The following is an 18,301-nucleotide window of genomic DNA, read 5'->3' on the forward strand; positions in this document are numbered from 1 at the left end:
ATGCTGCTAACGATTATATTCGTTATTCTCAGAATAAATTAGCAAGACTTAGAAACAAAGAAGGGGAATGTGATACAGTGTATAAAAGCAGATAATTAAATTTAAAATGGTTTAGGTGTTTGATTTATTTAGTGCCTAAAATAACTCTAATTCTGGAAAAATAATAGGAAGAAAATAACAATTATTTGAACATGCAAATTTATTTTAAAGTCATATGAAAAGAAAATGCAAATGGAAAGCTCATAACCAGATTTTTTTCTTAAGCCCAAAGTTCAGATTTTCTCAATTTTTAAAAAGCTTTTGTTCTCAAAATATTTTATGGATATCTAGCTTGTCAATTTTTGCTGTAGTATACCCAGCAAATTCATCTGGATATGTTTTCTTTAGTTAACTTTATTTTCTCTGAAACTTTGGCATGTTCTGGTAAAGACAGGAGGCGGGTTCTTTTGAAATGCATGTTTTTCTCATTTTGTTATTTGTAAAATGGGCCATAATCTCAGTGCAGGCTCCCTTCATCTCCATTTTACAGTTTACAAAGAAAGGAGACACTGTGGAGCACAGGCTCCCCTGGGAGTACACTGAGCTTAATGAGCTTGATAGTCTGGTGGGCTCAATAAATCAAATACAGCAAAACATTTCTCATTTTTGAATAAAAGCATTTATCACACAGTGTTTGTTCATTCATGGTCATAAGATTGATTGGTTCCCAGCATCATAGTGTATATTGAAGCATTTTTGATTTTGTTTTTCCAGTGGGCAAGTTACGGAAGCAGTGGCTAAAGGAAAGTATCTCTGATGTCGGCTTTGGGATGCTGAAGTCTGTCAAGGAATATGTGGACCCCAATAACATCTTTGGAAACAGAAACCTTTTATAAATCCATTACTATTGTTAAGAAAAATGTCACTTTTTTTTTAAGTCTTTTAACTATGGTTATACCAGTAATCAGATATATCATGGACTTTATTTCAGCTACCTTTGTTTGTTGGTTTAAAATAAGTTTGTTTCATTCTGTAGTTTGTTTTGTTTCTACATCTATGGATTGACAGATGGTATTCCTAAATCTCTCTCATTGTAGGTGTATCAGTTTACAGCCAACTGGTTGTCATTTCAAATTTCAGTCAGGCAGCACAAGGCTGCCAGTGGTTAATTTCAGAAGAAGATGCTGCCAGCTGTTTTGTATTGATGCTTCTTCTTAGGAACAAAGCCAGATTTTGGTGTCATCTATTGTTTCTCTAGCCTCTTTTTTAAAAGAACGTTTCTGGGAAGCAGCTATCTAGGGAAGGATTCCACTGAGGAGTGATATACATGTATGTTTTTTTAAGAGTGCATTCTAGTGTGAATAGGTCATTAAGGGAGAATACCCATGAAAGAATATAGGCAGCCTCTTATTTAGGAAGCCTTCAGTTCTGTAAGGTGCTTGGCCTACATTTTTCTTTGAAATTAGTATACAGTTTTAAAACCTTAAATCATTAGTATGCTTTATTCTGTCAGGGGACATGTTTTTGTTCTCCATGTTTCTGTTTCTACTGAGGTATGAGTTGTATTTGTATCACTGAGATAACATATTGTTATATCCTAATTCATTCATAATATGTTTTATAAGAAAAGCTGACTTATCACTCATTGTATGTGAAGAACAGGTTTACCATGAAAGGAATGTCTTTATTCAACTTAGAGTTCTAATGTTTCTCATTTCACATTCTTGTTGCTGAGATGCAGAAGAAGCTACAACAGGAGCAGAAGAGGGAAGACTTCTTACACTGAATGTCTCCAGTTCAAAGAACTGTTTTGGCTAAAGAAACACAGTCATCATTCAGCTACTGAATTTGAAAACCTCAACAGTTTCAATGACAAAAAACCTTCTTAAAAAAAATTAACCCAAACAACATGATAAATTTCCATATAAAAGTAAAGTTTCAATTTAGTTTTTAATAATGGTTTAATGCCTTTTTTGAATTACTGGTTTAACCTAAATTAAAAAATATAATGTATTACACATACCATAATCAAAAGTTTGAAATATCATATTTCTTAAACAATAGGGAGAACGTTAACCACATTTAGTGAACATTTTTACATTCAAACCTGGATATTAAAATAAATGAAATGATTACTTTGAATCACTGTCTGTCAAGGTTCATGGTTCACATTTTGAGACAGATTCTTTTCTTAATGTAGTACTTTTGATAATTTTTTTAGAATTAATATTTGATCAGCTAATATGAGTCAGAATGCAGACTATCCTTTAAAAGGACACACTGTCTGTCTATGTAGCAACAGCTCCAAAGTATTTTTGGGCAGTTTGATACCTTTTATATCTGAAGTAGCCTTAACCAGAAAATCTAAAATTGATTCACAAAATGATATTTTTAAGACTTCAAAATGATAATTTTTAACAAATAAAATTGGCCTCAAACTAATAAAATCTGTAAGCAAATCAAAATGAAATATTAGTTTAACAACAAAAACTAAATATTTATTTATTAGATGCTGCCTCTCTTCATTGGTGATTTATTTTTAATTATAAAATTTCCAGCAGATCTTTGCTTCAAGCCCTTGATATTTGAAATAGTTAGATACTTGATGAGGAAATTACACTTGCTTCTCAAATTATAAAAATCTCAGCTTTATGAAATGCATCTATTCATGAAAGTAATTTCTCTAATTGGTGATCAAAATGTAAAATTTATTACGATACTAATATCTCACTGGAGTGTATACATGTTTCTGAGTAATTTTTTAAAAATAAAACTTACAGATTCATAAGCAGATCCATTCCTTTGCACGTGATTGTTATAACGTTCTTTCCTAGGGAGTTCAGATTTCAATAACCTCAGAATTAGGAAATGTAACACCTGAAATTGTTCACTATTCTACATGAACCTTATGGAAATTAGTGATTTATGCGTTTGTTTTCTTCCATGCATGCATGACTCTCCAACCTTGATTTTGTAGTGATGACTACATTTTGTAGTTAGGATCATTTCTACAGGGATCATTTTGAAACACATAAACACTCATCAGTACTGTTTCACTCTGATTTAGTAAATCAGAAAGGCTTTCCCTGCTTCCACGCATCCACCTCTGAGAGGTGCCTCAGCTGCATAACTGCATAACACCGATTTGTCTTTCTTAAATTAGTCATATTTCTAATATTTTATTTGATGATGTCACATTTGGGTTGACATTTTAGTGGGAATGGGAACTTGCTGCTAGTGAGAAATGGCATTGAATACTAGAGTCAGTATGAACAGGCTTTATTGACCCCTAGAGAAACAGCTGCCTTAATGTTTGGTGCACTTTACAGTGTATAAGTGAGTTTATTAGTGTTATGCTAAGTAACGTGAGCTTTTTTAGTTTAGTAAGAATTGCAGAAGCCACATGTTTATTGTGCCCAGCATTTTACCACAAAGAAAGAGGATTAAATTCTTTCCTCTCTTGAGGAATTGGGAGTTTTCTTCCTAAATGCTTACATACTATAGTACTGTTACTTAAAAGCTGTTTATGAAGCTGGAAGCATTCTAGTATACTGAGCTGTGTTGATGTATTTTGGAAAACAAAAACGCAGTGAAGGATGAACTTCCATCAGTGTGTGTATTAAACCAGATACAGATGGTTGCAAGAAAACCTCTTTTTCAGAATATTCTCTTAGTAACAGCTGAGTCCTAGCTTGCAGTTTTGAAAATGACTTTTGCATGTTGGCTTCAGAGGTTTTCCATTGTCATATTCTTTTATAGCTGCAACTTCTTAACTATAGCTGATCAGACAAGCCCTGTGGTACCAAGCTGAAGTCTGTAACCTTGGCTGTTCAAATGGGCTGAGTTTGGTCGAACATCTATTTTATGTAAATGTAGAACACAAACATTTATTATGCATTGATGCACAAACTGCACATGCTGGTGCTTGAAGCAGCCAAGGTGGAATTCTGTGGAAAGCATATCTACATTTTAAGAAGCACTGGGACAGGAGTTAAGGACAGTTTTAATAGCTTTTTGCTACCACTTAATCTTTGGCGATTTCGATTTTAATTAGGGTTTAGCTCGTGGTGGGAGAAAAGCCGAAAATAACAAGTGCCAGGATAGGATTGAAGAATCCAGAATCACCTTTGGCTTTATGAAAGCTTGCCTTTGCTCAAGGCTTCACGTTCCCAAATGAGCCACCTGTCAATATATACATTTAATCCTCATTAATTTCATATAGTACATTGATGCGGAAATCCAGAAGGTGTAAAAGATTGTTTTAAACTATTGAAATACAATGTGTAACATGAAGGATGTAAGTTACTCAGCTTTCTGCTCCCTAAAGCAAACAGTGTTTGTCTTTAGTGTGAAATTTAACTGTAAAAACTACCTGTAATGTCAACAGATTATAGAAACTTATATTATTAATAAAATGGACCTGGGTTTAAGAGATTTTTTTCTTCAGAGGGGGTGTGAAGCTGTTCATTCTTCTGTTTGCGTCTGGGTTTGTCTTTCGATTTTAGTTTTTCATCTTCATATTTCCTCTGATTTGAAAACAATTAATTTTTATAATTTTATTGATGAAGCATTATCAAGTACAACCTAAATATAACTAAATCCTTTTGGATTTATAGATGAATATATTGTTGGCTAGGTTTTATTACTCTCTAATTATTTTAAATCAATGTTATATTCCTAGGAGGTGTTTAGTCTCCTGTGAACCTGAAGCATTCCCATTTGAACCTTGGAAGATCCTCAAAGAATGAGCGCTCTTGTGCTCTCCTAACCACAAGAATTCCTTAACAAACGTGAGTAAGGACCACTGAAGCCAAAGAACCATCACAGAATTAAGTAACTTTAGTTCTGTGAACATGAAAAGGTTTCTTTTTTGGTTCCCAAAGGAGATTATTTTATACTTTTTTTTTCCACAAGGGACAAAAATAACACATTAAATATCATTAAGAGCATTTTTCAAAGACTCTGAACTTCCAAATCAGAAAGAGAGAGAGAGAGAGAGAAGGAAAAAAAATATTTTAGTGTGGATTTCTAAGCAGCATATATACATGTTTTTAAGGCATCTTATTGTTGGCAGTGTTTTTTGTAAGCACCCTGTGAAACTTGTTGTTGAACCCCTAAAGCAATCTTGTTCACATATCCAAAAAGGACATGAAATGCTTGTGCTGGTATAAAGTTTCTCTAAATAATTATTTTTTGAGCTATTTAAAGAATGTCCCCAAAAGCTCACAGTGCCTTGTTGGGATTTTTTTTTCCATGAAATAGCCATTATTTAAAATGAGTGGGAGAGGATAAATCTTTAAGGCCAGAGCTTGTGTAGCAGTTCAAGGCTATTCCTCTTCAAGAACGCGTCAGGAATGAAGTAGTTGTGTGTGGAAACACAAAAGATCCTTTCCACAGTGTTGGTTTCAATCACCTATTCTAGCATATTTAACTAATTGTGTGGTGGACCTGTACTCTCACATACACCTATTCAGTCAGCGGGATTTACATGTACTTTCTTTCTTGCATTTTCATTCCTTGTGTCCCAACTTAGTAGCCCTAAGGTGTGGGTTGGTGGATGTGGCATACTCGGTCCTGGAGACACCCCCTACATGTTTTGGGTGTTTGCTCACAGAGCTCCCTGAGGAGCAGAGCCTGGAGGAGGGGAGGGGGGTGGGTTCCTATTCCTTATGTTGGGGGTCAGTCCTTTTTGTGTGTGATGGTGCCTTCAGAATAATGAATATTTCTGTTTCTGAACAATGATAAATCTTCTGAGAAATATGTGTAGGTTATATTTTTAAATTTTTGTCCTTTTTCGCTAAGCCTGTGAAATACTTTGGCTCTGATACAACTTGACTTGAATAATATCTTATCCTGAGTCTTCCTCTAAGGCAGTGCATATTCCTGCCAGTACTGTAGTCATCTTTTGGGAACTACATGTGGGTAAGCACTTGTATGTAAGCCATTATACTGCTGTAACTAATGCATACAAACAATTCTTCTCTTTACATTAATAGTCTTAAAAGTGGATATGTAGTGGGAAGGAAAATTCTTAAGGGAGTCCAGCATAGCTTTGTCAGTTCAGACTGAGCCATACTGTTTTCCAAAGGGCTCAACACATAGTCTATATACTGTGCTTTCAGTGTATGTTTGGATCTCCTTTTACTGCTTTTCCTAGAATGTACTGTTCTATAAGCAAATGCCCATGTGTGATTTTTAAGATGTGCTGGGAAAAAAATAAAACAATACCAAAACCATTCATTGTTACGGAAATTGTTGCATTTTTTCATGTTGATTCCATCTAATCTTTACAGTCTGTTCCCGTAAGTAGCCTCTCTAGTAGTGAATGACAAGTGCACAGATACTGATTTTGTCCCTGCCTGTGGCTCCCACACTGGAGGGAAGGTTGTAGTTGTCTGGGCTCTGAAATAACTGAAGATTGGACCTGTCGAACACAGTCTTACTTGACACGTTTAAATAATAACTTGCCATACTAAGAGTTTAGCTCTTATATAATAAGTTAGTTATAGTTAGTTAAAGAAAGCAGTTTTCTGCTGGGCTCATATAAGGCTCAGACTGAATGAACCTTAGAAATCATCTCATCTTTTTCCCAAACACAATTGGTATCTGACCATCCTACCCCTCAGACCACAAATAGATCACCAGTTTTTCTGAACATGTGCTGTGACCACATGGGAATTTACTGTTTTTCCAGCAAGCCTTTTCCCAGTTTCTGAAATCTTCCAGTATTAAGAGGTTTTTACTTATAAGACTGAAATCTGTTTCCCCCTTCTATCCATTAACGTAACTTCTGTCTTGTGCAGTCATGAAGAATTGCCCAGTTGCTCTGTTGAAGGGCAGCTCTGCAGGCATTTAAAGACAGCTCACATTCCCCCAGATCTTCTTCAGTCACCTCTTGCTCCTGTCAGTTCTAGACCCTTCATCATCCTAATCTCTCTCCATATGTGCCCTTTTGATGTTCTTAAAGTGAGGTGTCGAGTTCTGAATGTTCCAGAATAGGACCAATGATTCCCTTATTCCTTATTCCAATATTCTTTAGTCACTCTTGCATTTTTGGTGGACAGTGGACATTGCACTGTCATCTCACACTGAACTTGAATTTAATAGTTTGTCTTTTCTGCATGTGCCACTTTGTCCACATCTCCATGGAGGCTGATTTTTTATTTTATATTTTTATTGGAGTATAGTTGCTTTACAATGTTGTATTAGTTTCTGTTGTACAGCAAGGAGAATCAGTTATACATATACATATATCCCCTGTTTTTTAGATTTCCTTCCCATTTAGGTCACCACAAAGCATTGAGTAGAGTTCCCTGTGCTAAACAGTAGGTTCTCATTAGTTATCTATTTTATACATAGTAGGTATATATGTCAATCCCAGTCTCCCAATTCATCCCACCCCCAGCTTCCCCCCTCGCCTCAGTATTCATAAATCTGTTCTCTACATCTGTGTCTCTATTTCTGCTTTGCAAATAAGTTCATCTGTACCATTTCTCTAGATTCCACATATAAGCGATATTATACGATATTTGTTTTTCTCTTTCTTCACTCTGTATGACAGTTTCTGGGTCTATCCACGTCTCTGCAAATTGCACTGTTTTGTTCCTTTTTATGGCTGAGTAATATTCCATTGTATGTACGTACCACATCTTCTTTATCCATTCCTCTGTGGATGGACATTTAGGTTGCTTCCATGTCCTGGCTCTTGTAAATAGTCCTGCAATGAACATTGGGTTGCATGTATCTTTTTGAATTATGGTTTTCTCTGGGTATATGCCCAGGAGTGGGATTGCTGGGTCATACGGTAGTTCTGTTTTTAGTTTTTTAAGGGACCTCCATGCTGTTCTCCATAGTGGCTGTATCAATTTACATTCCCACCAACAGTGCAAGAGGGTTCCCTTTTCTCTACAGCGTTTATTGTTTGTAGATTTTTTGATGATAGCCATTCTGACCAGTGTGAGGTTTATTGTTTGTAGATTTTTTGATGATGGCCATTCTGACCAGTGTGAGGTGATACCTCATTGTAGTTTTGATTTGCATTTCTCTGATAATTAGTGATGTTGAGCATCTTTTAATGTGTTTTTTGGCCATCTGTAGGTCTTCTTTGGAGAAATGTCTATTTAGATCTTCCCCCCCATTTTTTGATTGGGTTATTTGTTTTTTGATATTGAGCTGCATGAGCTATTTTGTATATTTTGGAGATTAATCCCTGAGGCTGACTTTTTAAAAGCCTCATTACTTATATTTATTCTTACTAAAATGTGTATCTTACTGTATTTAGTTCCAGATTTTCAAAATTTTAGAATCTTGACTCTTACCCAGAGTATTTTTTGTCCCATCCAGATTTGGGACATCAATAGAATTGAGACATGCACTGTCTGGATTCTCAACCAAGTAATGGCAGGCATCTGCAACACACAACAAGGGCCTGCCTAATAACACATCCAGGAAAGAGCATTCAGGGTTCAGCTAGCGCACATTTCCACTTGACATGCTCTTGTGTTCACCTCATATTTTTACATTTTGTCAACAAATAGGCCTTTTTTCAATGAATCAGCGTTTATGCCAGACAAACATTAAACATACAAATGACGTCTACTTGGATTTAACATCGCCAGCTGCCAGACTGAAATCCTTTGCTTAAAGCTTGCTGCTCCGATTTCCTGTGCTACCCTATCAGAAAAACAAATGAAGTCTTTAACTGCCATCACATTTACTTTTGCCTGTGTTTGCCTTCAGGGGCATGTCTCTTTCTTTTTCAATATACTCGTAAACTCATCTTGTGCTGCATTTTCTGATGTGATCTGTTGACTGGGCATAGTATTGACTGATGGACAACCTCTAAATCCATTCTTGCATAGTTCTGTCACATCCTTTGTACTTCATTGTGTCCACATTAGATCTGGAAAGATAATTTTTTTAAATGACTGAAATTTGTCACTGTAAAGCTGTGAAATAACTTAGGAGAAGGTGGAGTTCTGAGTCTAAGAACACAGTGAAAAGGGTTCTATTCTGGAAATTTTGCAGGTGCTCCATTTTTCTCTACCAAACTACTAGTCACTTTTCCTATTTGGGCCTAATATCTTTCGTAAAATGAATAACTCTGAGCTCCCTTCTAAGTCAGTGTCAGTGATTCTGATGAGTCTCTGTATTTTTGCCAAACACTACCCTAGAATTGATTATAGCATTAATAATTTATTTTTTAATTTAACCATTATTAGCCAGACACTGCTGGGCACTTAACCCTCGACAAGAAGTTCTAATTGTTATCACAACAACCCTGTGAAATGTATGGTATCATCCCCTTTTTTCCGGTGAAATAACTGAGATTTAGCAACGTTGAATAACACACACTGTTAGTAGCTGGGAAGTGGCATTGCCAGGAGATGGAGCCAGGTCTGACAAAATCCAGTCTCTGTGCTGGCTGCTTCACTGCTCTAGGCTGCTTGTGCTGGGTAGTAAGTCTGATGTATACAGAATTTCTGCTTTTTAAAGTAGATTGTTAGTCATTGCCCTCCACAGAAGGGCACAAGTACAGAGGGGAAACAGCTGTCTTCATGACTACATGCCATAGAAATACCAGGAAGCCTTCTGTGCCAGATGCTGTCGTGCTCTGTAAATGTGTAATCCCTGCATTGATGCCTTTATAGATTTAATATGAAACTCATGAAAGGAAGTGCTGTGTTTGATGGACTTAATAACTTTGCATTTTTATAACTTTAATATTGTATTCCTTTGAGCTGTACTTAAAAATGTAAGAGTAACCTGTTACTATAAGTTATACATATTCCTGTAGAGAGACTAGAAACTGAAGACTATTTAAGATTAAAGAAATGTTTTATTATAATCTAAGACCAATCTAGGTTCTTTGGAAAGTCACAGTTCCTTAAAACTGCTAATTTAAGAATTAAGGTTGCTGCTGAAGGATTAGGGTACTCAAAAAGTTGCATATATTTTATAATTAGAATGAAGGTATAAGTATAGAGCTTGATGGTTACAGTCATGGTGATTATGTGGTTGGACAACCAAGAACCCAGAGTTACTGGCACATTACAAAATGTGCTTTTTTGGGGCTTCCCTGGTGGCACAGTGGTTGAGAGTCCGCCTGCCGATGCAGGGGACGCGGGTTCGTGCCCTGGTCCACGGGGATCCCACATGCCGCGGAGCGGCTGGGCCCGTGGGCCATGGTCGCTGGGCCTGCGCGTCCGGAGCCTGTGCTCCGCAACGGGAGAGGCCGCAGCAGTGAGAGGCCCGCGTACCGCAAAAAAAAAAAAAAAAAAAAAAAAATGTGCTTTTTAACTAATACTAAGGGTATATAGCCCAATAAGTGGAAACGAAACCCCCAAATGTCACATTAGTCCCAGTGGTAGGTCAGCAGGGGATAAGAGGCAGTTAGTGAATGGTGGATAGTGAGCTGCAAGTCACACCATTGGTAGGAAGCTGCTCAGTGTGGCAGAGAATACCCTCAGGAAAGCACAACCTCCCAGATGTTTCCAGATCACCAATAGTCATTAAAAAAAAAAAAAAAGACAAAGGAACATAAGACCAAAGATTGTATTTAAAAATGCTGATGTTCACCAGAAATGAAAGGTTTGTCTTTGGTGATGTTATCCTTTTAAAATCAGTTAGTATAGATAGCCATATTCTGCTTACCTGAACAGGCTTCCAGCACTGCTAACCCTCCGAATGCCAGTGTGGAAATGAGCCCAAGCAAGGATTATAGGGCAGAAGGGTCAGAAAGTTACTCTCTTAACACTTCCCCTCCAAGCCATTTGCCCTTTCTTTAAAAAAAAAATTTTTTTTCTCATTTGCCCTTTCTTATCTCACTAGAAGCTTATTTACTTGGGCATCTACCCCATAGCCCTCAACAAACACACAAATTGTTCTAACCTCAGGCCAAACCTATCACTGACAATTCTGTTTGGATTCCACCTGAGGTGCTCCTCTGAGGTCTGAGAGGCCATACCTCTATGTTCCTCTATCACCCCTTTGGGAGGGAGTGTCATCTTCTATGATTACAGCTGTCTCATTGCTCGATGATCTCTGTCATCCCCACAGTTTTCCCAATTCCCAGTTGTCTGCTTCTCATGAATGGGTCAGAGTTAGCCACTCTACACCTGACCTTCACAGATGACATTAGTGTCAATATCCGTGCCACAGCTGAGGGCAAATTCAAAGAGGGGCTGCCATGAGAAATATGAATCCTTTTGTAGGCATGTCATGTCACTGATCAAATGAGTCTGCTTGGTTGTTCTGCACAGAATAAGTTTTTGTTTATGTCTGAGAAAATGGAAATAACTACTTGGGTACAACAAACACATGGGTATATTCTGAACATTTGTGTGGAGATGGGTTGACTAAGGTTATGGAATAATGGATTTAATATTTGATCTTTTTAAAATACACTCTGCAGATATTATGAAGAAATCTTGAAGGAGCAAAGGCTTGAGAAATATAGGGAAATCTTTTTTTGTCAAGAAAAGTGCTTTTAGCACTGAGTACATGAAGTTCTAGGAGCATAGAACAAAGCTTTTCATCAGAGCTTTAGGGATGAAAGCCTTCATTCAAATGGCAATGTGGAGTCATCATAAAGTCACTTGCCTATTAGTATCAATAAGCAGAGGTGAGTACTTTGAAGGTGAATTTAAAAGAAGTATATCCTAAAAATAAAGAACAGTAAGTGCCTGGGGAGTTAGACCCTTCCCCAGTCTCCTCCAGGGCTCTGATGGCTGGCCAGTTTTGTAGGCTTGGTTCATGAGTCTTTGCTGTTGCCAGGCAGCAATCTATAAATCCTGGTGGGTGCCTCTCTGGAGAGCCAGTGTAAGGAAGGGGACAAATGCCACCACGATTGACCTTTATTCCTTTACTCAGTGGTAGGAGCAGTCAGGATTTCCTGATGCATTACTAACCAGGAAATCCCAACTGCCCAGCAGCAAGGGGTTAAAAACTGTTCTGAAAAGCTTTTTATATTCTGAAAAGCTAAATTACACATACATGCAAACCACAAACACACAGCACCTGGGTAAATAAAGTGTGGTTGAATAAAGGCTGGGCTATTGGCAAAAGGGAATCTGGAAAACATTTGCTTTTGGGTGGTTAACATTACTTACATTTTATGCTTTTTTTTTTAAAGAAAAAAAGAGGAAATGTGCAAAAAACTTTTTTTTAACATGGCTGTTAAAAAATAAGATTTCAGTTCATTTACTTTCCAAATCTTAAGGGGCTATGAAGATTGAGAGTGCACAGAGCTACTGCACAAAGCAGCAGCAATACTTTTAGTACAAAAGTTGTTAAAGAACATTTCCCAGTGATGGAATTGTGCTAAGGGATGCACTGAAGAGGTCATTAAACACTGATTGTCCTCCCAGTGTGGGCTCAAACGTCAGCGGTAAATGGTATCAGCTTACATAATTAGATGAAAAGTGCTATAAATTCAAAACCATTGGACTTCATAATAAGCCACATTTTCTGATAGATCTAATAGAATTTGAGCACCCAGGAGGTCATGCTACAGAGGATTTATGCTGAGTACCTATGTGAGTCCCTGTCTGGGTACCTATGTGGCTAAGTGATTTCTCCTTGAAGGAAAGAAATCATCATCTCATCATGGCAGGGGTTCACTATCTTTCAGTAGAATGCTATTAGATTGAACCATAAAAAAATGCTAGTTTTGTAGTTCAAACACTTCCAAAATCAGCAATTTCATATAATTCAAGCTACTTTGTTTTTCTCTAAGTCAGGTCGAGTTGGGGTTGATTTATGGAGAGAAAAGGGGTGGGGAAACAAATAGTAAAGCTCTTGTATGGTTCAGAAAATAAAAATGCCTAAGCAGAATGAGTGGGGTTTTCATTGGAAGGGTTGTGGGCATGGCCTAGCGTTATGAATCTACCAGATGAGGTTTCAGAATCGACCTTTTCATCTGTGATGGAGGTGGGAGAGAAGTTTGGTGGGATCATGGGAATAGTCTAGATTTTTCCTTACCTGAGAGGCCACCACACAGGAACAACTCCAGCATTAACATATCCTAAATTGCAAACACAAAGGTAGGAATTAAGAAAACAGTTCTCACGATACCTCTGCTATTCCTCATTGTTAAATAAGAGCACAGTTATGAAAAAACAGTAAATATATCTTGTTCATGTATTCAAATTATTAACAAACGGAACCAAAGAAAACCATGTAAAATTCTTGCTTTGACAATTGTTTATTGTCTCTAAACCACAGCACCATAATTTTGTTAAGGGTATAAGATCTCCCAGTGACTCTTGAATGTTTGAAAAAAAAAAACACCAAACATTTATAACGTATTTTGGTTACATAAAGCATTACATTTATATTGAAAAACCCTGACAAAACACCCTAAGGGCTATCTAATATGTATGCATTAAAATTAATATAATAATGAGGGTAGGCTGTGAGAATAGGACACAATCCCTGAGGTTCTTATTAAAAGCCTAGAAATCCTATACCTTAACTACTGAGTTCTGGGCCTGATAGTGCCAAGTCCCTGGATAACATAATCCTTGTGCAGGGGACTTTTAAAATGCACAAAGTACAAATGATAACAAAGGAGATGGAACATAGGTGCTAACAATTTCTAATAGAAATAGTGTCCCCATGCAGTTTTGAATTTTTCATAAGTCTTTCTAGGTGTCAAAGTTCTTATATTTCACTTTGTGAAGATTTTAAAACAAAATATTAGTTATTTTTATAATTTTAAAGTGTACGAAGTTCAACATGTAATAAATCTAAAGAGGCCAATAGCTAAATACAGATAAAAGAGTGAAAAACAGATGTAAAGCCATTATGATAAGGCCACTGTCAGACATTACTACATATTCCAACCTATAATCTCATAAATCAAAGCTTTTAGTTGTCTGGATTCATAAGTGACTGTATTCTTTCCAATATGCATTCTTTCTTCTTCCAGGGGTTGTTCAATAACAGCAGGTATGTTCCTGCCATAAAGTTCACAGTGTTCTAGAAACTGGACACATTCTTGAATAACACTGTCACGAAGCATGATGGTGTGTTTTGACATGTTTTCTAGTAATGACAGGAAGCATCTTTTGGCGTAATACCAGGTATCAGTTCCCAGTTTTTTATTGTAAGGTTCCAAGCTTTTGATAACCCGAGAAATACCAAAGTCATAATTTCCTTTGGCACAATAGAGCGTCCCTATCACCAAATTCACAATGCAGAGATGGTAGATTTTCTTATCTGGGTCCTCATAGGAGAGCTGCTCTTCCTCCTTTTCAATCTTCCTCATCAACTCCTCGGCTTCTTCGTTTTGACTTGTCATAATATATGAAACACACAGGTTAGCCAGCACAATAGCACTGACATTCAGGATGTTGTCATAATGCTTCTTGACTATGGGCTCATAAAAACCTATGGCTTCTGTGTATTTGTTTTCCTGCATGAACAGAACATGAGCCACATTCAGCTTCCACACATCATGATCATTACAGAATTCCACAGATTTGCGGAAGATCTTTTCCACCATTGGATAATTTTCAAGGTTCCAGTAGATTTTGGCCTGGGCCATCAGCACAGGAATATACTTCTCAAGGGTGTCATCATATTCATTCACTGCCTTTTTGACAGCTTCATCATCTCTGTTGTGTCTTGCTTCCTGCACTTGTATGGTGAGTTTCCGGAGCTGTTCAGTCAGCATCCCTGCTAGCCCATCAAGCTTAATGAAAGCCTCTTCAGGAGCTGTCTGGCAAGTGATCGTGGCATCCAAGAAGTCATAGAGATAGGGTGTGAGAAACTTGTAAGTCAAATGGGCATTCTCTGCCAGGACATCTGCTGCCAGGTCAAAATACTCATATTTACAGTAGAGCAGCAAGAGGTTGCCAAAGGTCTCTGGGGGAAAGGGATTCTGTTGGAGCAAAAACTGTAGCTTCTCAAACCCTTCTGTAGGCCTGGCATCCATGTTCATTAGCGCCTGGTTGTGCAGGGTCACAGGGTCTAACTCTTCCTCTGCCCTCGGAGGCATATCCGTGAGGGCTTCCTGGGCCACCTCATAGTTTCTCAGTTGGTATTCTATGGCGGCCTTGAGGTTGAAGGCTTCCACCAGAGCGGTCTGGTGAAGGACTAAGGTGTTGCCAACACTTCGAACATCAATGCCCTCAGTGGTCATGCCCACACCCAGCTCTGGGTGCTGGCGGATGCCACGCTCAATAATGTCGGCGATATGCTTCAGCGCCGGGGCGTAGTGCCGGCTGCTGTAATAGGCCAAAGCCAGGTTGTAGGAAAGGTCAGGCCGGTAGCCCGAAGCCTGCAAGGCAGCAGAGAACTTGGAACACGCAGCTTCATAATGTCCCTCCTTGTAGAGCAAACAGCCCAGGTTGACCTGGCCATCGAGCTCGTTCTCGCCTCCGCTGTCTTCTCCTCCTTCCTCACTCAGTAGCTGCTCCACCAGGCTCCTGGCCCCGGGCAGATCGCCCTCGCTGTACTTGATCGCGGCTTGGAGACGGAGGACCCCGTGGTGGTAGGCGGGGTTGTCCAGGAGGAGGAAGGCGACGCGGGTGGCCTCTGGGTAAAGGCAGGCCTTGTATAGGGCCTGGGCCTGGTAAAGGCGGTACTGCTCCAGCTCCGGGTGCAGCTGACCCAGCTGCTCATAGCACTCGGCGGCCAGCGCGAACTCCTGCAGGCGGTAGTAGCAGTAGCCCAGCAGCGACAGGCCGGCGCGGCTTCTCGGGCTCCGCTGGAGCTCTCCGCCCAGCAGCTGCACGGCCTCGGCGTAGCGGGCATCCCGGATGAGCCGGTACACGACCGCGGTGAACTCCCCGTCGGGGATCTGCGCACCGCCCAGCCGTGCCATAACCGCTGCCGTGGTTGTGCGTGCTCGTTACCACGGCAACAAGCCAACCGGAAACGTAGGTCTGCAAAGAATGTTGAGGGTTTTGTGGGACTTTTTTTTTTTTTTTTTGCGTGCTCCCAAAGTTACTTTGCAGCAGAACGACCAACCTGGGATTTAAAACAATCACGAATATGAGTGTGCCTATTACTGACCTGGCCTCTGAAGACTGCAGAGTGTGAGCGGCGTTAGAGGGGAGAGGAAACGTCTCTGGGCCGTTCAGAGACGGAAAAACTCTACTTCCCGGCATGCACCGGCCCGATGGCGCCGGCGTCAGGACGTGGCCGTGCTGCATGCTGGGAGGCGTAGTCTCTGCCGCACGGACCTTCGGGTGAGGTCGCGCCGTCGCCTTCCCTTCGTATGGTAAATAAGGATTGTTGTGTCACCTCGTTCCCTGGCGCTGGGGAGGAAGGTTTATGGTCCGAAGTCCCTTCCGTTTTTGAGCCTTATGCACTGTGCAATGCATACAAATATTGTCGTTCCACGTTATTTTAGTGAAAGAGACGGGAATGGGTAAAGAGGAATGAATGTCAGCTTCGTATTCTCCCAGAATTAGAGTAGAGCTTCTTTGAGCCGCTCCAAGGGCACACTTTCTAAGAACAAAATTGTACAGCGACCAGGAGTTCTTATTCTGTCGTTTCCAGTTGACAGCAGGAAAGAGTGCTTTGGATTTTATCTGGTATTTGGAGAGGTTTGGCTTTAGTTCCAAGCGCCTCTGCATCTCACCGTACCGCCATTTTCCAAAACTACAAATATTACTGAGTTCATACTAGCGTTTAAACTTGGCCCTACATACTGCCTTGATCCTCCAAGTTTCACTACGAGGTAGAAACATTGGAGAAATCCATGACCTCGTGTTTTCCAAGAAGGGTGGAGGGGAGGAGGAAGCACGACCCAAAGTGTTCCTTTTTCTATGTACTGTTACTCTTTTACCTCTCCAACCTACTTAGTCTCTGATGTGTGTGTGTGTGTGTGTGAGAGAGAGAGAGACAGACATCCAGCCTGTACTTGTCAGGCTTTAATAATGTTTTTGGATATCGTTATGCTGATAAACAGTGGCTTTTCCTTCAGTTAAAATAAAAAGAAACTTTTCCTACACTTTAATTTTTTTTCCCCTCAGATTCTTAGTTTGAAGATCTCTGTGGAAATTTGCTGGACTGTACAAGAAACCATTCTGGATTTTCTTTTGTTCCTTTGTCATGTATTTGGAATAGATGCTCTAGATTCCATGGTACTACCTTGGGGGCTATTTTTGTATAAATTCTTTTGAATTTAATAGTGCCCATTATGGGGCAGTGAAAAACTAGGGACTTAATTATCCTACAAAATTATATTGGATCACTAATTAGAAAAAATACCCATTGTTTAGACTGATCTGGAGACTACAGAATTTGGGGCAAATGAATACAATTTTTCAGTCAAGAATTAGAGAAGCAGACAAGATAGCAAAAGACAAAACTGGCTTATCCCAGTGAGGTAGTAGTATGTGTGCAGTTTTCAAGATTATAAATATATGTAATATTATTACATATATAAATATTACATATATAAATATATGTAATATATGAATATTTGTCATATGCAGTTCCTCCGCTGGTGGCCTGATGTGAGGGGGTTTTTCATAATCTTCTGTGATTTCCATTGGCCTTGCTACCACCCAGGATAAACATAGTTCGACTAAAAGCATGTCTTTGCTATATAATTAAAGACTTCAATGCAAATCCATTATCTGCCTCCTTAATAGTATTGCTACCTATAAATCTTTTCTGTATATGTATTTTGGAGCCAACATCAACCATATTTATTGCACGACACTCTATTAGACTATTTACACATATTATCTCTAATCTTAATAATCAGCCCGTATTCTACATATCACAGATGGAGAAAAGAAGCAGCTAAACCATGAAATCCAAAAGCTAAGTTCATTAGGAGATAGTGACTGATGAATTAATTCAATCTATATATCACATAAGGGCCCGGCTTTGAGGGAACACTAGTGTCTTGCTTTCTTGGTTGTTATTTTCCTGTTAAAACAAATCAAGCAACTGGGTTAGGGTAGCAGAATTTGAACTTCCTTCCCTGAGTTGCAACTGTGAGCAGATGTTAGGAAGTGATAAGTGGGAGGTGGTGAAATTCCTAGTCACCTGTTAGAGCTAAAAAGAGACTTCAATAGGGCATCTGAATGCTACACTGTCAAGCGATTGACTTCATGTACTCATACATTCTTCTCCCTTGCTGCCAAGGTTGCCAAAGCTGTGTTTTTCTGAATTCTGAGACTGGACAAGGAACCTTCCACTGCATGAATACCAAGAAAGGGACAAACTGCACCCATTCCAAAGGGGTTGAGTGGGCCACCCAAGATTCCCAGAGAAAACAGGTAAGGAAGACCGCTGTAATCTGACTCCGAGGCTTCTTATTCTCTGGCTGCAGTTCTTTCTGGTCTTCAACCTAAAA

The 18,301-nt window shown here is 39.1% G+C and overlaps 2 protein-coding genes and 2 long non-coding RNA genes across 5 annotated transcripts in view; 2 read left to right on the forward strand and 2 right to left on the reverse strand.

Moving 5' to 3' along the window:
* The window catches only part of AGPS (alkylglycerone phosphate synthase), a 137,776-nt gene extending 133,199 nt beyond the window's left edge, over nt 1–4,577 (forward strand). Inside the window, exon 20 of the mRNA XM_079923555.1 lies at nt 754–4,577. Within this exon, the coding sequence (XP_079779681.1) occupies nt 754–875 (122 nt within the window). The 3' untranslated portion in view covers nt 876–4,577. The remainder of the gene's footprint in view (nt 1–753) is intronic.
* A 3,912-nt stretch (nt 4,578–8,489) lies between these two features.
* Nucleotides 8,490–16,058, reverse strand: LOC307187468. The gene is made up of 3 exons (XR_013828616.1): nt 16,000–16,058; nt 12,961–13,003; nt 8,490–8,881 (listed from the first exon to the last, which is right to left on the reverse strand). It is a non-coding gene; the product is annotated as an uncharacterized lncRNA (long non-coding RNA).
* Nucleotides 13,297–16,051, reverse strand: IFT70B (intraflagellar transport 70B). The gene has a single exon (XM_079923544.1). The coding sequence runs from the start codon at nt 15,806–15,808 to the stop codon at nt 13,811–13,813; it is 1,998 nt and encodes a 665-aa protein (XP_079779670.1). The 5' UTR covers nt 15,809–16,051; the 3' UTR covers nt 13,297–13,810.
* A 2-nt stretch (nt 16,059–16,060) lies between the features above and the next one.
* LOC307187466 overlaps nt 16,061–18,301 on the forward strand; it is a 142,213-nt gene continuing 139,972 nt past the window's right edge. For both annotated transcript variants that reach the window (XR_013828613.1, XR_013828614.1), the window contains exons 1-2: nt 16,061–16,207; nt 18,091–18,224. This is a non-coding gene — a long non-coding RNA (uncharacterized lncRNA). The remainder of the gene's footprint in view (nt 16,208–18,090; nt 18,225–18,301) is intronic.

This window comes from Stenella coeruleoalba, assembly GCF_951394435.1.
Source record: "Stenella coeruleoalba genome assembly, chromosome: 6".
Classification (NCBI taxonomy): domain Eukaryota; kingdom Metazoa; phylum Chordata; class Mammalia; order Artiodactyla; family Delphinidae; genus Stenella; species Stenella coeruleoalba.